The sequence below is a fragment of the Miscanthus floridulus genome, chromosome 9 (assembly GCF_019320115.1).
Source record: "Miscanthus floridulus cultivar M001 chromosome 9, ASM1932011v1, whole genome shotgun sequence".
Taxonomy (NCBI): domain Eukaryota; kingdom Viridiplantae; phylum Streptophyta; class Magnoliopsida; order Poales; family Poaceae; genus Miscanthus; species Miscanthus floridulus.
In genome coordinates, this window is record NC_089588.1 from 37,089,777 (window position 1) to 37,115,667 (window position 25,891).

At 42.1% G+C, this 25,891-nt stretch overlaps 2 protein-coding genes across 9 annotated transcripts; both read right to left on the reverse strand.

The window, feature by feature from the left end:
• Positions 1–770: 770 nt before the first annotated feature.
• Positions 771–3,492, reverse strand: LOC136481748 (probable protein phosphatase 2C 74). Its single transcript, XM_066479055.1, has 3 exons — positions 2,828–3,492; positions 1,848–2,054; positions 771–1,552 (listed from the first exon to the last, which is right to left on the reverse strand). The coding sequence occupies exons 1-3, from the start codon at positions 3,395–3,397 to the stop codon at positions 1,058–1,060; spliced, it is 1,272 nt and encodes a 423-aa protein (XP_066335152.1). The 5' UTR covers positions 3,398–3,492; the 3' UTR covers positions 771–1,057.
• Positions 3,493–12,572: 9,080 nt separating this feature from the next.
• On the reverse strand, positions 12,573–21,999 carry LOC136483649 (uncharacterized). Of its 8 annotated transcripts, none has more exons than XM_066480769.1 (20): positions 21,811–21,999; positions 20,687–20,788; positions 20,206–20,316; positions 20,029–20,085; positions 19,831–19,901; positions 19,188–19,287; positions 18,814–18,884; positions 18,610–18,710; positions 18,430–18,533; positions 18,275–18,328; positions 18,093–18,148; positions 17,954–17,992; positions 17,673–17,727; positions 16,625–16,806; positions 16,482–16,549; positions 15,754–15,826; positions 15,603–15,664; positions 14,597–15,521; positions 13,673–13,963; positions 12,573–13,033 (listed from the first exon to the last, which is right to left on the reverse strand). In XM_066480769.1, the coding sequence occupies exons 2-20, from the start codon at positions 20,762–20,764 to the stop codon at positions 12,760–12,762; spliced, it is 2,772 nt and encodes a 923-aa protein (XP_066336866.1). In that variant the 5' UTR covers positions 20,765–20,788; positions 21,811–21,999; the 3' UTR covers positions 12,573–12,759. The 8 variants fall into 8 exon arrangements, with proteins under 8 accessions (XP_066336866.1, XP_066336867.1, XP_066336864.1 ...); XM_066480770.1 differs by having other exon boundaries at positions 14,597–15,377; positions 17,673–17,823; XM_066480767.1 differs by having other exon boundaries at positions 17,673–17,823.
• Between the last annotated feature and the right edge of the window lie 3,892 nt (positions 22,000–25,891).

The window sequence follows — 25,891 nt, forward strand, 5'->3', positions numbered from 1 at the left end:
GTGTCACACAAATGGAATCGGGCTATATTAAGAGTAATATGACTAAGCATATTATTCCCAAGTAGTTCTACCCCCATGAACTCCAAAAGAATGGAGAAATTGAAATCTTGCAAACTAAGTCATGTGATAATCTAGTAGATTTATTCATAAAATCTCTACCATACTCTGCATTTCGTAAATGTGTTGAGGGCAATGGTATGAGAAGACTTAGAGATTTGCAAGAATCACGGGGAGAACCTCTCTAAAATATAACCTGTTTCAACATCACATTATACTCTTTTTCTTTATATGAGTTTTACTCTTCTAGAGTTTTCTCATGTAAAGTTTTTAATGAGGTGATGTTAACACATAGTAAATGTTATATTATCTATGTTTCCTCATGGAGGTTTTCCGAAGATAATATTTATGACATATTGATCTTTGATCAAATTATTTTTAAACTATGTCTTTGGGACACCTAAAGGGTCTATTAACATTGGAGTTATATATATCATGGTGTTTCTCCTTATTTTTTCCCACTGGATTTCAAGGAGTTTTGCCTGGTATATCGGTATACTTTGGTTTTTTCCCACAGAGTTTTCCAAAGCTTCAAGATGATGACTGATGAACAGACAAAGACGTCTACGGGAACCAATTGATCGAGGGAGAGTGTTAAGATTAAATAAATTGTGATCAATTAGTTAATCTTGTCATTAGCAACTGCTAATGATGGTTCACTGTAGAGACACTTTTTGGCCAACAAGCAACTGTTCATTGGGCTTGTATAAATATCTGTACAGTGTTCATCAATCAATACAGACAGTCACTTTCATCCATCGACGCTTTCCTTCTAACAGTTTACAGCAACTAATTTTTGCTCCCCGGCCAGCAGCAGGGATGTAAATAAAAAAAATTAATGCTGAATATCTACAATCAATGAACAAGCTGTGTTGTAGTGTGGTCAGTCAGTTTATCATCTTCCGGTTCGCTTTCACCACCTCTCCCTCGATCAAAACCCAGGTGAAACGTGTTGCTCATCAGTTAGTGTCTCCCATCCAACAGCTGTGATCCGTCAATCCTATCTTACAAACCTCTGGAGGTCGACTACCATGACGGTGACGTCGTCCCGGCTCCCCCTGCGCCGTGCCATGTCCACGAGCTCCCTGCACGCCGTCGCCCGGCTCCTAGAGACGACATCGACGGCCTCCTGGTTGCTGATCTTGTCCCAGAGCCCGTCGGACGCAATGACCAAGAACTCGCAGCCGGCGGCGAGGGGCACCCTGGTGACCGCCGGCTCCGCGACGACCCACTGCTTCAGCGCGCCGTCGCCGAACGCGCGCGACACGGCGAGGCTGCCCTGCACCCGCCACACTCCGCTGCCGCTACGGCTCACGTAGCCGCCCTCCCGCTCGATGCGCGCCCTCTCGTCCTCCGCCGCGCAGGTGTGGTCCGCCGTCAGCGCGGCCGCGGAGCCGTCGCGGCTCAGCACGGCGCGGCAGTCGCCCAGGTGCGCCACGTAGAGGTCGCCGCCCTTCACCACCGCCGTCGCGGCGCACGCACCGCCGCTTGCATCCTGCGTTAGTTCAAAGATCAAACAGATCAGAGGTCATTACTTTTGTTTTTTCACATTGAAATTCTAAAGCTTTTTTTTTGTTTTTTACGGGACGCTAGGGACACGGCAAGTTGGCAAGCAGTGTAGGTACGCCCTCAAAACCCAGTCGCAATCACATGAGCATCCAAAAAAAAATATGTATCTATCGCAACAACAAAAGAAGCTTTTGACGCGTTCAACGTCGGAAACTGCGTAGATGCGGTAAACAAACGAAGGAACCTAACGTGCGTAGGCGTCACTGTCGCGCGGTACACACCTGATGCTTCGTGAGGAGCTCGCTGTCGGTGGCCAGGTAGGCCTCTTTGATGGCCGCCGAGACGGCGTCCTCCGACAATGCTTCGCGGCGCGTCTCCGTCGTCCCCGCGGCGGCGAGGACCGCGGACACGACGTTCTTGCTTAGACGTTCGGAGACGAAGTCCACGGCCGCGCGGCCGCCGTGGCCGTCGAAGACACCGTAGAATGCCTGCGAGAAATGATGTTGAGAAAGATTTAACAATAAAGTTTTGTAATATTATTATTTCTTCAGTGTTGAGTGTAACTGTAACGCCAGTCTTTTACTGGGTCAAAACAGATCGGATTTGATATATGTTCTTCTAGTGGAGCTATGCTTCAATCAGAGAGTGAGATATCTAGCCTTTCTTTATTGTGTTATAATACGTGTTAATTGTCTGCTGTCTGACTTCCTAATACTCACAACAAAGAAAGGCCGGCGGAGTATCTCAACACTCAATGATTTGGGATACACCTCAATGATTTACCTCACACTCACAACAATAATTTAACTAAACATAAATTTATTTTTTGACCAAAAAATCTATATATGTACCTACAACAGTACCACATATATAGGAGTGTACATGTATATTTCCAATCAATTACCTAAATGATTAATTAATTGTGCATATATTTCGCAAAAAATGACACAAAAGAGAATCCCTCACAAAAACAGAGTACTAAATGGGCATAGAGTGGAAAACAAGTTTGTTTTTAATTTCCCATGTTTATGTATACTGAACACTTTTTTGTTCTAGTAGTATATATAGATATTATTGTATCTTGTAAAAACTTGTAAATGGAACCCTAAACTATTCTTATCTAAACCAATAAATGCTCGCAAATTGAGGTGCCATATATTATGAGGAAAAATCAGTGCAAGTGCCTAAGTGGTGAAACTTTTCCTGAAGATAATGAATCAAATTAATATTTTTCACGTGATGGCAAAGATTTAGTAATTACCAGCTGAGAATCTGCATCATTTTTGTCAGTGACCACATACGCATCCTCCATCGCATGCCTCGGTCCTGCTCTGCTGGCCAGCCAAAACCCGTCCCCCTCCACCTCCACGTCGGCCTCCTTCGCCGGCACGGCAGCCACGCCCCAGCCGGCGGCGACCTCGCCAGCGTCGTCCGCCACCGGTATGACGAGCCTCGACGGCCTCCTCCTGGCCGCCCACGCGGCCTTCGTCTTCGTCATGCTCTGAGCAGCTTGTTGTTGCTCTACCATCCCGACCCCACTGACGTCGTCCGACACCACTGCAGGAAGAGGAAGAACCACCACCGGTGGCGGCGGCGCAACGAGCAGGTTCTCCGGGACGGCAGCCTGCGCAAGCGTTTTCCTTCGCTTCGGGAGCGGCGTGGATGCTATCAGGCCGATGGGCGACACGGCGGGTGCAGTGAGTACAGCGACAGGAGACGGAGAGCATGCGGCGGTTGCCATGACGGCCGCCTTGCGGAGCTCGCGGACGAGGCGCGCGAAGGCGGCGACGACGGAGCAGAGGAACCGGACGGTTTGCAGGTGCAGCAGCATGTCGCGGGTCGCCGGACGGGGAGATGGACGATAAATGCTCGGCTGCTGGATGGTCAAATAAACTGGTTTGCTGCTTCCTCAGCAAGCGAGGGAGGGAGACGAAGACGATCGATGGGAGGCCACGGGTAGGAGGTGTGTTTTTATACGAAGGAATCAGGAAATGGAGCAGGAGAAGTGGGCGAGACGATGAGAGGACAAGGGCTGGCTGGGTCACTGATGCTGACCGGTCAAAATGCAGTGACCAGATCATCTGGGTTCTGGGCTGGGCTGTACATATGTGTTTTTAATACTGTCACCGGGGATTTTCGTTTACTTAATCCGGACGGCCGTGCACCCGGCCAGTATCGTGCCGGGTCCTTTACCATCTGATCTGACCAATAACAAATTTGCCTTTTTGCTCATGCCGTCACTACTAGTTAATGTAGCCTCCGATCACAGCAACCTTGTTACAGAATCTCTAATAGTTAAAAAAATAATAAATCGAGTTTGAGAAGTCCTAAAAAAATTAGGAACATATTGGTTGGCCCTTTTTCAATCATTTCCAATATCTTGCTCCTAAAAGCTAGAAAGCTATTTTGCATCAGTAATTCTAGACTATATTAAAGTCACCCCAGCCATTTTCCTTCCCTTTTATACATTTGCATTAGGAAGTATCACTACGGGATACACGAGGCACTCGGCAAAGCCTAAAAAACACTCGGCAAAGTGTTTGTTGAGTGTTACACTCAGCAAACAACACTCGGCAATTTTTTATCAGCAAAGAGTTGTTTGTCGAGTGTCAAACATCAGGCACTCGGCAAAAACACTCCGCAAACATTTTTCAGGAAAAAATAAAAAAAAGCAAGTCCCGCCGCCGCCACTGCCACCACCACCACCACGCCCGCAGCGTTGCTGGATCCACGCCTTGGACCCATGCCGGCTGCCGCAACCCCATCGTCGCCGACCGGCCGTCGTTGCGTCGAGCGGCTCCAAAGCATGCAACAGGCCAGGACGGCCGGAGCTCGCTGCCGCAGGGGAAGCGCCCGTGCCAGGGCAGGGCGCCGCTCGCCTCCGTGTGAAGGGGCCGCGTCGGGGACGCCACCGGATCCCACACCACACAGCTCTTCTTCTTCCTCTTGAATCACCGGCTATCGGGGATAGGGCAAAGGCTCTGCGCGCCGCCGAGGATGGCCTACGCGCCCGTCGGGGAAGGAGCTCGCGCCAGCGACGATGGCTTGCGTGCTCACTAGAGGGGAGCTCGCGCCGGCGACCGGCCATGGAGCAGGGGACGAAGCGCCGTCGGAGGAAGCCACCGGAGAGGACCTCACGCCGGAGAGGGAGGTGAGGGGCGCGTCGGAGGAGGGGAGGGAGGGGAGCGCCGCGGGCGGGCGGATCTAAGAGGAGGGAGAGGAGCGGCGCGGGCGGGCGGATCTGGGAGAGGGAGGGGAGCAGCGCGAGAGGGAGGGGAGTGGCGCGGGCGGGCGGTTCTGGGAGAGCGCCATGGGCGGGCGAATTAGGGAGGAGGGAGGGGAGCGGCGTGGGCGGGCGGTTCTGGGAGAGCGCCGCAGGCGGGCGGATCTGGGAGAGGGAGGGGAGCGGCGCGGGCGGGCGGTTCTGGGAGGAGGGAGGGGAACTGAGGGGAGGGAGGGGAGGGGCGACAGCGGTAATTAAGCAGTTTTTACTTTGCCGAGTGTCTTGGATCTGGGAACTCAGCAAAGTTTTTTTTCTTTTTTTTCCTTTCACAGAAAAACGATTTTTTCCTTTGCCGAGTGTCCTAGATCTGGGCACTCGGCAAAGTTTTTTTTTCATTTTTTACTTCTTTTTCTTTCCCAGAAAATTTTTTTTTCCTTTGTCGAGTGTCCTAGATCTAGACACTCGGCAAAGTTTTTTTTCATTTTTTTTCTTCTCTTTCTTTCTCAGAAAAAAGATTATTTTTCCTTTGCCGAGTGTCCTAGATCTGGCCACTCAGCAAAGTTTTTTTTATTATTTTTTTCTTCTCCTTCTTTCCCAGAAAAAAGATTTATTTCTTTGCCGAGTGTCAAAAAAAAAACACTCGGCAAACAGGGAGTTTGCCGAGTGTTTTTTTTACACTCGGCAAACCTCCTATCTACCGAGTGTTTTTTTTTGCCGAGTGTTTTTAGCGCAGCACTCGGCAAAGAACTTGTTTGCCGAGTGCCCGATAGAATACAGTCGGCAAACATAAAAACACTCGGCAAATTTAACGTTTCCGGTAGTGTATGTACTTTTTTCTTATTCTTCCCTCATGTCCTTCCCACCTCTAGATTGCCTAATTGGATAGGTGCGAATATCTTTCTGCATGATTCGAACGATCTTCCTAAGTGGGGAAAGATTAAGAGTTGACATAAAAGAGTTGTTGGTGAGAGAGGGGTTTTTTCAATCTTGCCAATAAGTCAAGATTGGGAGTGGGTTTTGAAAACTCTTGGAGATGCTCTTAATACTAGCTTCTAAATGCTGACCCTTTAATCAAGTATAGCTGAGGACAGAAAGTAGATAGGGTGTGACAAATTGGCAGGTGTTATAGAAAAATAAACACAGTGGCCAAAAGTGGTAAGTAAAGAATGGTTCTATTTGGGTTAGGAAAAAGTCTTCTTTGTTGGCCATGCCTGCGGCTCTGCGCGCATGGCACTGTGTAAAGCCATATACCAAGTCGAACACTAGGGGGTCAGAGACTATTAATTATGGTTTATTTCTCTACTAGGAGTACATGTTGGGCTATTGGTAAAACATTACTTGACCTGTCACGTTCATTGTCTTCTAGAAGAACGTAATATTTAATTCCCACTAACTCAAACATGGTATAGACTGTATATTTTTTGGTAGTATATATACATTATTAAGATCGAAATTGCAAAAAAAAAGGTGGATTGAAACTTTCTAATACCTGAAAACTAAATGATTTGGTAATTGGAATTCATATATATGGTTAAATGGGGTCATTGTCATTTACCTAATCCAAACGGTGCATACTGAATGTCTTTTGTCTCTGTCAATTTTCAAAATTGCACTAGCAGGCTTATTCCTATTTTGGAATGGTATGTATTTTAGAAATACTAGAATAATGGTACGTGAAAAACTGAAACTTAGGAATGGAAATATTACTTTTTCGTTTGTTAAAAAAATACTATGGTGTTTCTATAAAAACAGGTAATGATTGTTATATGGGATAGCTTATATGTTTTATCTTCAGAAATACAAATATCAAATCTTTTTCTTGATAAATCAACATCATCTCCCACTAATTATCCACATCATCTCCCACTAATAGGCATGTCATCCCACTAGCTTATAACTTCTTAATAAATCCAACTTTAATAAAAATGGATGTTAGAACATGTAGATGATTTAACTCATGCAAGTAACCATTCATTTTTAAGAAAGTCCTGCAGCAATGCGCAGGGTATTCTTCTAGTATATAAGAAAGTCATGTTCGTACTGTACACAACGTTTGCATTTATTATGATCTATTTAATCGATGGAAGTGGTAATAAGGAAAGAATAATTCAATTTAGTTCCGAAAAGTCTAGTTGGTTGAGTCTAGGGAGGACTTATCTTAGTTTCAAAAAAAAAGGAGGACTTATCTGTTCAGAAGCCATACCAACTCAAACATAATGGCTACTAGATTCTTGCCAGGGTCTCATTATTAAAGCAAATGCTGAAAGTCCCCCTTGTATATAAAATCATTATTGATATATTAGTATTTTTGTCATATGATTCAATAGCATATATGCTATGATGAAATCCAAACTCCCATCATAAGCACATACCAAAAACATGGTTTTTAAGATTAACTTCAAAAGTATTCAAACCATCCTCAAAATTTACATGGATGCTAGAGATGATGCACATGTTATGCTCCATGACATGTTTATTAATATGAGAGAATAATTTTCTGGGTCCCAAAAAAAGTTCCGCTTCCTTCCTTGGCCCTTTTAGTTTTCAAGTTACCTATTTGGCTCAAAATACAACTTTGGCTCCTTATTTGGCCACTAACGGTGTTAAGGGGGGCGTGAATTGACGCTTTTAACCATCTGCTTGAATTTTGTGTGCATTTGTGAAGGTAATTGTGGTGTATCTGTGCATCTTATTGTTTAATTGATTGGCTTGTGCAAATATAGACAAAATATACTTCCATGTTTAAGTGCACCTTGTTTTGTGCAATTATGATGACCTAAAACCATGTGAAAATAGTCTAAATAATTCTCAAAATGAATATATCAAAACTGAACTCTGCACTCTCTAGCCCATGGGTTGAAGTGTCAATTAACGCCACCCTTAACACTGTTACTGGCCAAATCTAATGGAAGGGCCAAATAAGGAACCAAAGTTTGTATTTCAAGCTAAATAAGTATCTTTAAAACTAAAATGGCCAAGAAAGAAAGTGGAACTTTTGTAGGCCAAGCAAGTAATTTTCTCTAATAATATTTGGAATGTTACAAACCCCTTCAATGTATTAATTGTAGTGTATTATAGCATGCTCAACTAACTTCTACATTAAATTCCACTTGCATCTTAGATTCTATAATAAACTATTAGTTAGCTAGTAGTTGGCAATCTTTTCTTTCTTCTTTAACTCTCCACATGTAGGGCAAAGAATAGCATGGATCTCTCTAGCTATGTACCTACTCCTTCTGTCCTATAATATAGTGTATTCTAGCATTCAACATTTGTCCTCAAATATAAGGCATTCTAGAGGACAAAACCCATTTTTGCATTAAATACTTTCCATTTATCAACCAATCATCATTAATCACGTTCATGATAGCGTTTGATTAGTAAATAAAATGAGGGTGCATGCGTCTTTTATGTTCTCTCTTAATTTGTCTTAAAATTTCTAGAGTGCACTATATTAGAGGACAGAGGAAGTAGATGACTCTATCTTATTGGAGGTGCCTTGACGGTCCTCTCGTTTTCACGTGTACATTATTTATATGGAAACTAAAAGAATATCCTGTGCATTGCTACAGGATCACGAATGATTTGAAATGAAATTAGATGACTTATATTTAGTTGCCTGATGAAGGGATAAACTATTATAAACAAAGATTAATAAATGGTGTGGTATGCTAAAATTGACAAATAAATGCACGTTAGTGGATGATGTACGTGGCTTGCTGGCGTGGATATCTTTCATTAATAGATGTTGAATGTCCTAGTGGACTACTGATGTGGATAGCCTATATAGAGAGATAGACATTCTAGTGGGTTTAATTTGCTTTTATAAGATATATATAGATTGGACATTGACAATATACCGATAAAAAAAATGCAGCACCTCTATATTTCTTTTAAATATGAAACTTAGGAATAAGAAAACTGCTCTCTTTAGCAGACAAGGATCCATCTACTACTCTTACTCAACCAGTTGCTCATCCACAAGTCATACGTATATTAAAAGTACAATGGCATTGCATGATCCTCTAATTAATTAGTTGGAGACTGGAAATAGATAGGAGTTGACAAAACGGCAGCTGCTAGAAAAATAAAACATAAAAGTGGCCAAAAGTGGTCAGGGAAGAATGGTTCATTTTGGGTTAGGAAAAGTCTTGTTGGCTTTGGTTGGACCTGCAGGAGACTGTGTAAAGCCATACCAACTCAAACGCAGTGGCTACCAGGATTTATTTCTGACAAAGACATTATTGGATAAAAGAACCGATCGAAGTAGTTGTTATGCTATCATGGGCAATTTGTAATTGTTAATTACTCTCTCCATATTAATTGTAGGTTGTTTTGGATTTTATAGATACATAGTTTTTATTAAGCACACCTATATATTTAGAAAAATCAGAACGACTTACAATTTAGAGTACCATCCATGGAGTTATTTGGAAATTGCAAAAAGGAACATCCGAAGGAGTTTTGAGCCGGAACTTGTCAAACTAGGAAAATAGCTTGCTAATATTGTCCAAAATAATACAAAACTAAGAATCTGGCACTGTGCGCCACACCGTTTCATAGAACTACTCCAACTGAGTGCCCAAGGGTGAAATTTTCCTTCTAGAGAAACGCACAAAAAATGCTTCGTTCACATGGCAGCAGCCAGCAGCATGCTGCAGGAGCAAGTATAGCTATACTGAAGAATCAAAACCAGCTGAAAAATTTAGCATGTACGTACGTCTTGATGCATGTCTTGTGAATTCGTCAAGTCCTGTGCCTGTCTGCGTACGCATTTCATCTGCTGATCTGCATCTGCATGCAGGCGCCGATCGACGACTGAAACAACGCAAGACTTGTCCTAAGCTACCAGGCCGGCGAGGGAGAACGGAGTAGTAGCAGCAGCAGCTCCTGTATTTTGATCCGGCCGGCCGGAACCGGAAGCTGGCCGGCTCGCCAGGCTGACGCAGTCCGATCCTCTGGTTTAATTTGCCTGGTTCGTACGACGCCGTCCGCGTGTGATGTGACAGCCATTTCAAAGGTTTCATTCTTTGTTTTTTTTTAATGGAGTTCGAGAAGAGCACGCACATTCCCTCGGCCACCTGTCGACTGTCGCTGCGGATCGAATTACGTCACGTGCGTGCGTGAAGACAGGACATGTATGCTGGTCCGTTTCTTCGTTCTATCAGCCTGTTGGTTGGTTGGTTTCTGTGCTAATAAATTTGGTTAGTGTTGATTTATTGTAAGAGAAAAATATTGTTGGTTGGCTGATAAGCCCCTGACTGAAATCAACAAACGAACAGGCTGTTTGGCTCTGGTCTCCATCGAAGTCGTTGGCCGTGGTTTGGTAGATTTGTCTATTCAAAAAGGGTAAACAAGATAGAAGTTGCAACTTATAATAGACTTCCCAGATGCAGTTGTATATAAGATGGCTGTAAACTACCGTAGCATGAGCAAGTTTGTGAAGAGCTGACTACTATATGGATAGGCCACAAAGATTCATACAGCTAGCATGATTATGTTCTATGTGTAATTTTCTCTGTGACAACATGATTATGTTAAATGTTCATAAGACATAACAATAGTAATGAAACATAAAGAACACATATTTCCTATTTTTACACACTTTTAACTATTTAAAAACTATTTAATAAGCATAAATATAAATAAATCTATAGCTCAGCCATACATGATCCAATGAGCATGAAATTTTTACTACATCTCAAGCATACAATGATTAGTCCACCATAAAAATTTCACCGCTATAGGACCAAAGAAACTACAACTATGAATTAATCATAGAAAAGCATAGATCTAAAGCTAGACCAAAAATTTTGTACTAAATCATACCATATCATATGTTTACTATGTATATGTACTCATGTGAAGTCTAACAAAATTATATTTTTTATTTTATGATTTTTCTGTAATTTACTATGATTTTTCAAAGATTCAGCCAAAATAAATATAAAAGAAAAAAGAAAAAACACCTAGAGAAACAGCCAGGAGGTCATATGTCCAGTTTGAAAAGATATGGGAGGAGTAATGTCCAGTTTTCTAGTGCAGAGAAAAAACTGACTTTTGCGATAGTTAAGGGAGGTAAAGTAGACTTTGAATTGCCACTCAAACTAAGCTTATTCTGCCCCGTGGGCCTCTTTTCTTTAGCTAACCGATCATCACACATGGCCTGTACTCAGACTGCACCACATGGCCCGGACTCAGACTGCTGGCCTACAGCCCAGCCAGACCAGGTCCTAGATTCGCCCATGCCATCAATAAATGTTAGTATTCCTAAAAAAAAATCAACAAATGTTGAGTCAACATTTATGCAACATTTTATAATCACTAAAATGTATTGTCTCAACATTTCTAGAAGCAATTGAATAATCATAAAAAAGTCTAGTCATTTGTAGAAACAATTAGATATGTCAGTTTCTATTAAAAAGTTGAGTTAACAATCTAGAAACAGTTACATATCCAGCAATCGTGTCAACTTTTTTTTTTAAAAAAAGGACTTTACTACGGCGTGCATGCGCAGGATTTCGACTTTCAGCACGCACACCTCGTACAATAGCTTTTAGTCGCAAAAAAACACAGCAGCTCACTTCCCTAACTCCGACGCCCTAGCGCCCGTGGCGGCCGCCCTCTTCCCCTCCCCCCACCGCCACCATCTTCTCCAGCTCCGGCGAGCCTCCCCCGCCCCGACCGGGCCCTGCCGCCAGCTCCCCTAAACCGCCTGCCAACCATCCCTACCGCCTGGCCTACCTACCTCCCCCTGCCGGCCATTCTATAGTCCATCGGGGTTGAGGAAGATAGGGGAGGGCTTGCCGGAACCCTAGAAAGCAGATCGAGGAGGAGAGAGGAGAGAAAGAGGAGGAGGAGAAGGAGGAGGAGGAGGAGGAGAGGCCTACCCGCCGCCACCGCATCTACCATGGGCGCGCGTGTGGGAGGTGGTGGGGCTTGGGCGCGGGCACGGGGAAGTGATGGATGCGAGCACGAGGAGGGCGTCGTTGGAGGTGCTCGCCGGACGCCGGTGAGGATGTTGTCGGAGAGAGAGGGAGAGAGAGAGAGAGAGAGAGAGAGAGAGAGAGTGTGTGTGTGTGTGTGTGTGTGTGTGTGTGTGTGTGTGCGGTGGGGAGGACGGAGGAGCTGAGAGAGAGAGAGAGGCCGGGAAGAGGAAAGACCGCGTCGGTGCGTGATGACGGGGTGAGTGGGCAGAACGTAATGAGCGTGCGCGCTCTCTAGTAAGCATTTCCGTTAAAAAAAAATGTTGATTCAGCGTGCAGATGAATCATCATAAAATGTTGGGTCAGTATTTCTAGAAACAGTTAAATCACAATAAATGTTGAAACAACCATTTCTAGAAGAAGCAGCTGTATATTGTACAATAATTGGGCCAAGGAGTATTAACAACAAAACCTAAAATGGAAAGATGTGGGGATCCTTCCATCCACGTTGGCCCATCATATCGCAGTTACCACCATGGCCCAACTAGTAGGAAAAGGCCCATGCTCGTTGCAATTTCGTACCCATTTTCTGATGGTTTCGCAGCACCTGGCGAAGTTGCAACCAGCCGATCCATTTTCGGATTGTTTGCATATTGCAATGTTGAATGTTGTGCGCCTGCGTGCCTGGAGCAACTGTGTTCTGTATATGTCTATAAATATAAAATTTTGAAAAGCGAAACTTTCATTCTCAAAAAAAAAGCGAAACTTTCATACTCCAAAGAAATAAATAAACAAGACAGCGCCGAGAAAGGTCAGCACGGTTGAGGCAGACATTTGCGCGGAGATTACTAGGAAGATGTCCCCATCAAAGCTCATAACACCTCATATATGTTTATTTATGTACGAACTGGCACACTTCACATATTTATTACGACCGATTCTATACGAATCTGCGGTATCCAGCAGCAACAATGTTTACAACCGACAATGACCAGTGAATGTTTCAACAATCTGGACACTCAGCGCACAGGTGCGCGGAGGCAATCAGGACCTAAACCTGTTCCGGATGATCTCGTACACCACTCGGAGGAAGCTCTTGGATGATTCGTCTTCAGGCAGCTGCAGGAGCTTTGTGATCCGCGCGTAGGCAAACTGGTTCTTGGGGAATGAATCCTGGGGTATATCTGCCTGAGGAGTGTTGTGGAGCTTCGGGTTTGAGAGTGCCCATTGCATTGCCCATATGGCAAGCGGGCGCATGTAGCATAAGGACCTGTACTCGTCGTCGTTGTTCCAGGCTTCAGGAGTTTGGAATGAGTACCTGAGGAAATCAAATTGTCAGGTTTCCTTAATAGCATAAGAAAGGCCACACTATGCACTGTCCATTATACAAAATATAAATCTAAATTGAGTGGAATTAGCGGTATATGTTAGCGTCTCACTATATGTTTCTGTGGATTATAAAAGGGTGTACCCAGTGCAGAGAGCTCCCGCTCTGTGCGGAGTCTGGGGAAGGGTGTTAGTGGCAAGCCTTACCCTCGCTTGTGCAATGCGAGGAGACCGCGACTCGAACCCGGGACCTTCCGGTCACAGGCGGTAAGACTCTACCGCTTGCACCAGGCCCACCATATTCAGAGAAAAAAGAGGCAACTCATTTAGTGTACAAAATTAAAGTTCAGGAGAAAAAAAAAACCAGGCAGGTAGAGGGAGATCCCTAACCTTTATTCACTACATGTCTTGCTGGTTTTACATTATAAAAAGTTCAGAACATAGAGATTTAGGAACAAACTTTCTATCCCCAAAGTTAATGCATTCTTATAACAAAGTCCATGGCACTATATTAAAAAATAACTAGGCTCAGGTAAAGTTCTATATCTCAGATGTTATACCATGTCCAAACACATACACACCTGTTGACAGCAAAAACATCAAACCTCAATTTATATGCACATATACTCACCCAAGTCCTTCTGGAGACCAGGCAGCATGATAGATCCCTTCAGCTGTTTTAAATCCCTGCTCAACCATGCCTTCTTGAATCATGCTTGCAGCTAGTGCATATGTCACCCCGGGCCATATCTCCCTAGACTGCATTGCAGACATGTCCACAGTGCCATCTGGCCACATCCCATTCATAGCTCCCCTTGTACCACCCTTGAACTTCATCACATTGAAAGAATATATCTTCTCTAGTGCACTTTGTGCTTTATCTTTGTCAACAATTGGGAAGAGACCACAGGCTTTGGCATACCTGGAACAAGTAACAGCCCAGCATCAAATTTATTAGTAAACAAGGTAAGTTTAGCAGAACTTTCATTATGCTATTTGATTCAAAGATAACATTCACAATTTTGTGATGGAAAAACTAATCATGGAAACATAATGTTGTGCACAATCTTGACTTCATATAAAGTTATCTACTACTGGAACTGGAGCTCACTGTCATTCAGATACAAGACTGGTCCTTCACAAGTACTCTGATATTGTATGCTTTATTCTACTTAAACGCTTTTGTTTGCTAAGCCATAAGTTGATTGCACGAACGAGCATTTATAGTATAGGCATTTTAGAAGTTACTAATAGCAATGACAAAAAGGAGTTGATTTTACATATTAGCTTCCACAAATATTTACACAAACACATAATAAAAATACTGAATGGAGAAAGAAATGTATTTCCTAGAAAATTGGCAGCAACTGTCCATGTTCCAACTCGACTTCATCCAAGAATTTCACGAATATTTATTACATATGTCAATCGATGATCGAAACTGAAAACTGTTAGCGATTCATGTAATGTGTTAAGGGGTAAAGTTGTATCTATTTATCATATTAGACAACATTTAAAATTCAAGAAAGAATTAACATATATTAGTGATATATACCATTGTCCAGCCAATTGATCTGCTTGGATAGATGTGCTAACTTTGTTGTCGCCATCATCATAACTGAAGTAAGAACCATTCCACAGCTTGCTATAGATAGACTTGGCCTTCTCATATTTGTCCCAAAAAAGCTTTTCAGAAGCTTTGTCACCAACCTCACGTGCCAAGGCCGATGCTGCCTGAAGAGCAGCCACCCAAAGACCACCACAGTATGCACTTATACCAGCCATCGACCACACGTCATATGTTTGATCTGGGAAATCCTCATTTTCTATCATCCCATCTTTATCCTTGTCAAATTGCTCCATATATGCCATTGCTATATAAACTGATGGCCAAACAGCTCGGGCAAAGGATTTGTCGCCTGTGGCCACAACATCTCTATAAACTTGCAGCACAAACTTTGGATTCAAATCTTTCCATCGATCTGTATTATAGAGCGTGTACGCATTCACTTTGAACCATGGGTCATATAACCCAAGATCATGAGGAACAGCGCCGAGCACTTTTCTTGCAGCCCATTTTCCATCATGCAAGATCCTGAGCTTTTCAGGATCATGCATCATAACAGCAGCAGCAAAGTCTCTCTGGACGCTAAGTTGGAGTTTTGGAAACAACATGATCAGTGAAAATGATGCATAAAAATGAACATCATACGTGTTCCACATATAATACTCGATGCCCTCGAGGTATAGAAACTGGCCAATGTTCTCTTCACCCTGAAGCAAAGTTGTTCCTATAGCAGAATTTGATGCAATAGACGCATGCATCCTCTCAAATACTGATGCCATTCGATGAAGAATATCAGAAGCAGTATTATTCTGTCGAACCGTCTCATTGAAATCATCAGATTCACCATTTAACATGTCAAGAGAAAACTTTTTCCAGCCAATTGCTGTCAAGCTTTGAATTGGTGGCAATCCGTCTGATAATGTCTCTGAGTTAATTCTCAGGAAAAGTAATTTGCTTCATTTAGAGGAAAAAAAAAGAAATTATGGATGCATACCTGTCCATATAGTTCCTCCGGCATTAAGATAGTAGAGTTCATTGAAAAGTGTAACTGGATACCTGTCGAAGAAAGTTCATGCTATAAATCGACATTCAGTAGCCTCAGATCTTGTGTACCAAGTAAATGAATTATTAAGGGTGGAACAAACCAAGCCGGAAACCTCTCATCTTGCAAAATAGGATTCTGCCACTCCTCGATTTGCCTCTCCCAGGAAACATGCTCTATAATTTATTAAGCATACAAAGGAAGTCAGCAACAAATATTAATAGGAAGAAATATGACTACAAAAGAGAAGAGTCCAATCCAGGATGTTCCCCTTTCAGATACAAGGACCTCGTTGGTGATGACATTGTCAGCAAAAAATTAGTCTATACTGTGTCAATGGGTGTATAACAGAAAAAGAGAAATGAACTAGTCTTTCATGAAATAAGTTTGGACACGGTAAAATTAATTGGATGATACACCGTAAAATTGATTGGATGATACACCGTAAAATTAATTGGATGATACACGGTAAAATTAATTGGATGATACCAGTGTGGCAGTAATCAGGGGAGGAATCACAAGGAATCTCCACAGTTAGCAATTTGACAGGGAACCACTCAGTTTTCCTAATTGATAACAAAGCTTGCTCATGGAAATATTAATTTAATTCGTTTCAAATACTTATGTAAAATTATTAGTATTAATGTTGCAAATTTAAAAATAGTTAGTGAAAATAATTTATCATTAAGACCCATACTGTCCAGTTGTTAGAATATTTCAGAAATATGCTGAGTTCATGTAAAGTGGAGTATTGTAGTATGGGTGTATGGCGCACACTGAAGTAAGAAAGGACTGCATTAAATAGAATTATAGTGAGGAAGTGGATTATACCAAGAATGGCATCATGAGCAAGGGCTGCTGCTGCATCACCATCTGTGCCATAAAATTTGGTGTAACGCCTGAAAATCATGGAACGAGGTTAGTTTCAGTTGCACTACTGTTTTGTTAATTACTGAAAATTGTGCTGTTCTAACCTATGATAGGTTTTCCCACTAGAGAACTTCACTTCAGGACAAGCCCATGCAAGTGAAAATGAAATATCCTGGGTTGCCTTGGGAGCCAGCTTAACTGAAGCAGCAATAGCTGCCCCTATTGATGATCCTGGTCTGGAGCACATCGATGTCTTGATGGGATCAAGATGATCAAAAGATCCATGCTGCCACGATGGGAAGGAAGTTATTTTAGCCTCTCATACATACTACTAACATATTTTACCAGAAATTAAACTGGATACGGTGGTAGAATATTTGACACATTGAACCAAAGCAATGTATACAAGCCCTGAAGCTAAAGCTAAAGCAGAGTATTTGGCATCACTTTAATCAGAATGTAGGTAATCATGAACGTAAACCTAAGATGAAATTTTCTGAGTCAGAAAATGAAATATCTTTGCACCAGAGAGTCCGTCCCAATTTTAGCTAGCCTGTTGACTTTTACAAACCCCAACTACAATTCATAAGTAAAGATTTCATTCAATCTTTACACTTGTGCATGACATTAGGAAAAGGCTCATTCAACCTGTCTACTATCTCAGAAACAACTTTCACTAACCCACAACAGGCATATTCCAAGATTATATTTATATGGCCGGTACACAATTAAACATTAAAAAATTGAGCCAACTACCAATGTTTCCACTTTTTAGCAGTTTGGAATATTTTTGAGCTGTCTGATCCATTACATATTCTACAAAATAAGTGACAAACTCAGAATTCAAACATAAACAACTTTCAAAAGATTGACACAGGAATGCACTGTCTGGTACCATCCACTATCTGACATGCAGTGATAAGAAGCAACATAGAACAACAATGAAATGCTGCCTAAATGAGAACTGTGGTTCTTGTTATAAAATAAACTGATGATCAGCTACATGTGCAACTGCATAAAGGTGATAGTTTCACCTATGAGGCAGGAATGTAAACTCAGCATACAAATGCAACTAGTCTTTTCATTATCTATTATCTTATCTTATAATAGGAAATGCCTTGTTATTTCAGAGTGCTTCCAGCTTCAACCAACCTCTTTCACAGAATTCCACATATCTTTAGCTGTGAATTCATCAGATGCAGAGCTCCTAGATATCACAAAGTAAGGACATTCAGAGATAAGGATATCTTCTTTCTCCTGTGCTGCTATCACAAAAGTTACAGGTGGTTGACCATCTGCTGTTCTGCTCTCAGATACATGACATTTAAGATATTTAGAATTAGAAAATTGCCCTTGGCTGAGTTCAGTTTAACCATATATCTAACTCCTAGGAGACAACATGTTTTCTAAGAAAAAATAATTTTTTTAGTTACCTGTGATGTAATAGTATGCCATGAACGCCATCCTTTTCTCTGTCATCCATTAGGACATATTAAAAATATAACCCGACAACTTATTTATTCAAGAAAAGCTCGAAAACCAGCTAAAAATTTGTACTTATTGTTTTCTTACATCATACTGGAGTTGGAATGATATCCAGTGAGTTCAGATTTTCCACCAACAGAGTTCTGCATGTACAAACATAAGGCAAGAAGGTTCAGAGAAAAAGGGATACAAAATGTAAGTATTCAATAATGATAAAAGTTATGATATATCTGTTCACAAAAAAAAAAAAAAACATTACTGAAACTTACAGCCCATGTAAAAAGCAAAGTCACATCAGCAGCTGTATGTCCTGAGTTTGTTACCTGAAATTTTTTTACGTGATTGCCAAAGGTGTGGAGCTATATCATAAAGTTAAGAACAGGTGAAATAGTAGATTGAAGGAATTTAATGTATGTAGTATTACTGTAAAAGTGAATACTGCAACTGGATAGCTGCTCTGCTGATAATTGTGTGGAATAATTGGAGAAATCTGACGGCACACTATATTGAGCTCAGGATCAGGTTCTCCTAACAAGCACAATCCAAAATGAGACAAAGATAGAAGTATGTTAAACAAAAGAGAATTCTGTAGTTATTGTAATACCATCATATATTGTCCAGGCCCTAGGGTAAAGGGCATGGTAAGTAGATTGTTGTCCACTCATATTCCAGTCCCAGGATCCAATTCCTGAAATGTCACTTCCTCTGCATTTAAAAAGCTCTAAGGAATTTTTCAAGTACTCAAAAAAATCAAAACTATTCCCTGTTATAAAGGAAACTCATGGAGTAAAACATCAAGTGTGCTTACTTCGGCAAATCTGGTTTCCCAGGATGTAACACTGTGGAATATTTTCTACCATCTTGGCGGGAAATGAAGGCCTAAATGGACAACACTTAAATATCAAACAAACAGCAAACATTGTATTTAAAATTCTTATCGCAGTTCTCGTCAGCTAATGCATGGGTTAATCCAGCAGATATGAGCTTGAGAAGCATCAAAACACACCATAGTTCATTAATTAAAGCACGAAAAGTCTGACAAGGTGCATCAGCACCACAGGGCATTAAGCCAGTACAAAGTGAGATTGCATTAGAAAAGAGTATCTAAAATTCCAAGAATCATCAGACACAAAAGAACACATTTATCAGCCAGAAAGAAAGTGGAGAAAACTAAAGACTTACAGAAAATTGATTTGCCAATACAGGTTTATCTTCACAAGTTCCTGGAAACAATTGCCAGCGTTGGAAATCACCTTTGTAGCTTCTTCCAATACTTCCTGCACTACACTTCCAACAATCAGGAAAATACATAAATATGGCAACAAGCTTCATCAAACAAGAGGAAAACATTTTTAGGGCACGCACTACTTGAAACTGTTTTTTATATCTCCCTTTCGCCCAGTAGGGCACACACTCCTGCATATTTCAGTGTGGTGACACCCCTGACCCCACTACCTAACAGGGAAATAATAAAACGGATGGCTGAGTTGCTGAGAGCGACCTTTGATTTACCAGCGTAGTGTTTAAGATGGCAAGTGAGAATTAATGTAGGTAGCTTCATGTCATTTCAAGTGAAACAATAAAGTAAATACAATATGCTTATTCTTTCTTCATGGCACTTGAACTACGAAATGCTATACAAACATGTTTAGCAACAAAGTGATGCATAGGGAATCTCGCAAGCTCTTTACAGTATCAAGCAGTAAGAACACCCTAAATCTGGTGAACATAAGTTTCCTGGAAGATCTTATATAATATAAAGTATGATGAATATACACTCGATATTTCCAGTAAACACATATTACGCAAAGACAAGAAGATATACCCTATACCACCAAGTGGGACACCCTGACCAGATCTTGCAGCCCCCTTTTTCATAGGATCAATAACAGCAATCTGTAGAAAACTAACGAAGCTAGAACTTACATGGTATCCAAGTGAAAACTGAAGCATGTGGAACATATCAGTTTTCCACATGATAATTTGTTATTATCCATGAACATGTGAAAATAATGAAACATACTCGCCCTTTTGAAGTTTCCTCAACGATATGTCGACTGAGACGTAAACCAATACCAGCCTGCAACGGTAAAATGAAGATTATGTGTTGTGTGTGTTGGGGTGGGGTGGGGGGGGGGGGGGGGGGAGGGGGGGCGGGCAGTGGAAGAAAAGGCTAGGCTATGCAACGTAGAAGAAGTACCAGCTGCACTGTCTCTCTCCATGTAAGTCTGAATGGCGGCAAATCATGTCTAACATGAGTTAGCTTATGTTCCCAGGTCAACACTGGGAGTTGGCCAGGACAAACCTTTTCCTGACATCAAAGAATAGCCCATTTGAACCCAAAATACAATGGGAGATCTTAATAAGTCAGGAATAGGGATGAATAGTACTCATATAGTCATATTCTTTTTACAGGTGGTTGATAGAACCATTCAAATTATGAGTTAATCCTAACTGGAATCATGAAAACAAAGATATGGGTAAAATTATCATTCATAATTATATGCCCAGATTGATCATACATTAACCCATAAAATTAAGCATTTTATACTTATGTAAATAAAAATTGGATTGTTAATGGCAAACACAATTGTGACTGATTAAATTATTGAGTTTTCATAAAGTCAACATAATATGGTGTGGCAGTAGCTTTTATATGAATAAAGGAAGGAGTATCTCACTTCATCGCCATTCATATGTGCAGGTGGACGATTCCGAGACACACCCTTTGGTTGCTCATCAACATGAGTCTGTACCATGTTTCTTATTTCTTTGGACTAACCCTGCAAACAGGTTAACATTCACTGAAGCAATTATATATTAAATTCATGTGAATCAACAAAAGAATTTTACAAACTACAGGATATTAGAAGTGACGAAGAGTGTGAACATTCACAGACATTTCAAATCACACAGAAAGGCAAACAAAGGATATCTGATCTGTAAATACATCAGAATTCAGAAATGTGTCAAAAATGGAAACAAAAAAAATGATGCCATAATACAGCTGATATATCCAGGAAATATAATGTCAGCAAGGTATACCAAATTCAAATAAATAATTGTTCAAACTTTAATCAAGGTCTAAGAATCAATCTGTCAAATTGATATCTGATATCTCAAAGGATCCACTAAGTCTAGTTTGCTTTAAATCAGAGAAATATCACTTAGGTGCTGTAAGCCTGTAACTGAAGATGAGTAAAGGTAGGCAAACAAATCATTTGGTTGAAGCATACAGAATCCAAGTTTGTGTCAGTTTCACGTTACAAAAACACATAACCCAAATTTCAGACAGATCATAAGGTGTATAACGCAATGTTGTATAAAGATGATAGGCAGTGTTGATTGAAACAAATTCAACACATGGAATCAACCAGGAATGTTAGGTAAATAAATATGGCACAAAGGTCAGAATTCTCTAGAGGTGCATCGGACTAGAAGAGAAGGAAAATTATATTGCTTGCCCAAGTGAACCTTCAGTGTTGACTGTTAACAGATGAACAAATCATGTATTACTGTTAAAATACCAAGTTCACGCACGAATAACTGGGGTTGGATTGGCGTGAGCAACGGAAGATATAGCAGAAGAAAATAAAATAAACAATCCATCCCAGCACTGTACTGCTTCATCATCCTTAAGACGGAACCAATCGAAAGCCCAAACATCACAGGCACTCTAATGTGACAATTTCGGTGGGGGCAAAACCCAGATTCTCCAACCAAATTCCAAGAACCGGCCACAAAACAAAATAGAGGAAGGCAGGCGCGATCCCGTGGGGCGCCGCCGCGAGAACAGTACTCTCACCGAAAATCCCGCGACGAGCACCGAGAAAGGGGACACCAGGCTCTCCAGCTAAGATCCGGAATCGATCGGCGTGCGAATGCGGGGCGGGAACCTGGCCTCCTCCTCTCCTGAATCCCCCGAGAAGGAATCGATCGATCGGACACTGCGGCGCGGAGGACGTGGGCGTGGCTTTGGCTTGTGGGCAGCTGGCAGCTGAGACGAAAGAGATGGGAAGCCCGCGCCTGGTCTTTTGGGCCCACGGCAATGGACGCACTGCGCACGTCGGCACGTCTTCTTGGGCCCACGGCAATGGACGCCGAATTTTTTACTTTTTAGTTTTTTTTTCAAAAGTTTATCACAGATAGATTTCTGGACGAAAGATTTCAGAATCTGAACTCTTAGTTCGACGCTATTGATGTTGACATCGAGCTAACATCCACAGACAAATCGATGCTAGTGCCTCTGATGGTGAGCTCGACGCCACTGCTCGTGGCGCCAACCTGACCGGTCCAGCCAATGAGAGCTCCACGCAGCATACGCTTGCTGCACCCTGCCTGCTACATACGAGTACGAAATTAAATGATTGGAGATCTATCGATGGCTACGGCTTGACGTGCGCCATGCTCGGACACTGTCTGTTCAAGACAGTACACTACCGGCCGTATTTGTGGGACACTAGCTAGCTAACTACTGCTACCAAGTACGGAGTACCTCTGTTCTGTCTGCAGGATCGGAACTCCAGTAGTTTACAGGTACAGCACCGGAGATCCTTGATTCCGGGCTACACGCCTTCCACCACAGACGATCGAGAGGACCACGTAGACGAGACGCGAGGAGTACGTACGTGACCACTCACTTATACGCGTGCAGCCACACATCAGTACGTATCCATCCATCAGTCGGCGGAGGGATGCTAATGCTACCCTACCCCTGGGCCCTGGGCCCCGCAGCAGTCTACATACATACACAATGCAAATGCGTATCGCCTAACTTTATTTTTTTAAACAACGAATAGTATTTTTCTCTCATAATAAATCAGCTCACTATATTCTGAGTGGATCAAGCAAACTGTGCTAGCTACGATCGCTGGCGTTGCACAGTGGTAGTAATAATAATAGTCCAATAATTCGTCACGAGGGGACTGCATGGCCTGGCCGTGGCCGGCCCATATAGCAGTACAGCAGTCGTCTCGGTCACCATGGGTAAACAGTAACTACGAGTCTGCATGCGTCCGACTCCGACCGACGTGCAGCGAGTCCCATCCCATCCCACTGCACTCCGCTGTAGAAAGTAGAAACACACCTTGCCGTCGTGCAGCTTTCCAAAAGGTTCCTTAGGCTATTCGCACTTGTCGATCTCTATTTTCATTTTTAAAAAAAAATATTTTATCCTAGTCATCGAAATTTTCTACTCTATATCTATTTCTCCCACACCCATGTTATCTCTATCTCATACTCTATACCTATTATTCCATATTTTATTTCTCTCCCTCCCCTTTCTCTCTCACCTACTCTCTCTTGCTATAGTATTTACCGTGTGTGCGGCCAGTACGCTGGAATTGGCGCAGCGCTTTGCGGCCGCTACGCTTCCGGGCGCTTTACAGGCGCGCGCTGCGGGCTTTACAGGCGCGCGCGCGTGCTGCAGGTGCGCTTGCAAGTCTGCGGTGCGGATAGCGTTAGACCCCACACCCCAGCCGCCCAGGGCCAAATCCAGCGGGGGCGCTTGGAAAAAAGCCGGGAGGAGGGACAGCCTCTCGAGGCAGGTGGTATTGGTGAGCTCCATCGCGCGCTGCGCGGGAGCAAGCCACCCTCCCCCTCGTGCCCCCTGCCCCGGATGCTACAGCAATCCGGTCAGGTTGACGCCAGGAGCAGTGGCGTCGAGCTCGACGCCATAGGTACTGACGCCGAGTTACCTACCATGTCACCGCCATGTCTGCTTCGAATTCAAGAGCTCGGCGCCAGGGACGTTGGCGCTGAGATGTGTTAGCTCGGCGCCAGCATCGATGGCGCCAAGCTAAGGGTGCAGATTCTGAAATCTTTCCTCTAGGGGTCTATTTGTGATAAACTTTTGAAAAAAGGGCTAAAAAGTAAAAAAATTCGGGCAATGGACGCAGTCAGCCTGTTCGCTAGTTGGTTTCAGTCAGGGCTTATCAGCCAGCCAACGGTGTTTTTCTCTCAATAAATCAGCACCAGCCGGGCTTATCAATTTAGAAACCAACCAGCGAACAGGCTCGGTAACGCACCACTGCGTACGTCGGCACTCCGGATATTTTTTTAACCATGTGTTTGGTGGGTGTGGGACAGTGATACGATCTACTCTCTTCCTCGTTGAGTAAGTGCCGCAAGTTTGATTTAATTTATAGAAAATACGTGTAATATTTATATCTCTAAATAAATTTATTAAAAACTAAATTTAAAGATCTTTCTAATGATACTAATTATATACCATAAATATTAATATTAATATTTATGGTATATAATTAGTATCATTAGAAAGATCTTTAAATTTAGTTTTTTTAATGTATATTTAGTCAAAGTTGATAAACATAAAGTCCCAACGAAGTACGTCGGGCTCATTAAAGACATGTACAATAATGTTGTGACTAGTGTTCGAACAAGTGATGGAGACACGGATAACTTTCCGATTAAGATATGACTATATCAAGGATCAGCTTTGAGCCCTTATCTGTTTGCCTTAGTGATGGATGAGGTCACAAGGGGCATAAAGGGTACATCCCATGGTGTATGCTTTTCGCGGACGATGTAGTGCTAGTTGATGAAAGCCAGACATGAGTGAATCAGAAACTAGAGTTATGACGGAAGACTTTAGAGTCAAAAGGTTTTAGACTCAGTAGAACTAAAACTGAGTATATGAGATGTGACTTCGGCACTACTACTTGAAAGGAGGAAGATATTAGTTTAGAAAGTCAAATAGTACCTAGGAAGGATACCTTTTGATATTTAGGATCAATGGTACAGAGAGACGAGGATATTGATAAAGATATTTGCCATAGAATCAAAGCAGGGTGGATGAAGTGGCGCCAAGCTTATGGTGTCCTATGTGACAAAAGGATACTATAAAAGCTAAAAGGCAAGTTTTATAGGACGATGATTAAACCTGCTATGTTGTATGGTGTAAAATGTTGGCCTACAAAAAGACGACAAGTTTAACAGATAAGTGTCGCGGAAATACGTATGTTGCATTAAATTTGCGGTCATACAAGAAGGGATTGAGTTCAGAATGATGATATACGTGATAGATTAGGGGTAGCACCAATTAAAAAAAAGTTTGTCCAACATCGGTTGAGATGGTTTGGACATGTCCAACGAAGACCTCCAGAGACACCAGTGTGTAGTGGAATCCTAAGCCAAGATAGTAACGTGAAGAGAGACGGAGGAAGACCGAAGTTGACTTGGATAGAGACAATAAAAGGAGACTTGAAAGGATGGAATATATCCAAAGACTTAGCCTTAGATTGGACTGCTTGGAAAAATACTATTCATGTGCCTGAACCTTGATTGCTTCTGCTGGGTTTCAACTCTAACCTACCGCAACTTGTTTGAGACTTAAAGGCTTTGTTGTTGTTGTATATTTAGTCAAAGTTGTTTCTCGCAAAACAAAAATGATAGATATTTAGGGACAGAGGGAGTACTAAGTAGTTTTGACTTTTGAGGCATGGGATAATTATGTCTCATGTTTGATTTACACATACATAGATATAGGGAAAGTGAACGGTCCTAATATGGCTAGAGGGGGGTGAATAGCCTATTTAAAAATCTACAAATGAACTAGAGCAATTTGATTAATATGACAAATAGCGAAATACAAACTTGCTCTAGCTCTACAAGGGTTGCAAGTCATCTATCCAACAATTCTAGTTACAATGGTAGCTAGACACACAACTTGCTATGATACTACTCACTAAGAGCTCTTAATCTTTCTACTCTAAAGAGCTCCACTAATCAAACTTAAATAGCAAAGCAAGCTCTCAAATCTAATTACACTAAAGAGCTTACTACAACTAGTTTGCAAGAATATAAACGAGTGAGTAGGATTGTTATACCGCCGTGTAGAGGAATGAACCAATCACAAGATGAATATG

Coding starts and splice junctions, on each gene's coding strand:
- LOC136481748 (XM_066479055.1), bottom strand. CDS start 3,397: ATGCTGCTGCACCTGCAAACCGTCCGGTTCCTCTGCTCCGTCGTCGCC. Junction 2,055..2,827: donor ATGATGCAGATTCTCAGCTG/GTAATTACTAAA, acceptor CATTTCTCGCAG/GCATTCTACGGTGTCTTCGA. Junction 1,553..1,847: donor AGCTCCTCACGAAGCATCAG/GTGTGTACCGCG, acceptor GAACTAACGCAG/GATGCAAGCGGCGGTGCGTG.
- LOC136483649 (XM_066480767.1), bottom strand. CDS start 20,764: ATGGTACAGACTCATGTTGATGAGCAACCAAAGGGTGTGTCTCGGAAT. Junction 18,329..18,429: donor TTGCAGTATTCACTTTTACA/GTAATACTACAT, acceptor AAAAAATTTCAG/GTAACAAACTCAGGACATAC. Junction 17,993..18,092: donor CATTCCAACTCCAGTATGAT/GTAAGAAAACAA, acceptor AATGGATGACAG/AGAAAAGGATGGCGTTCATG.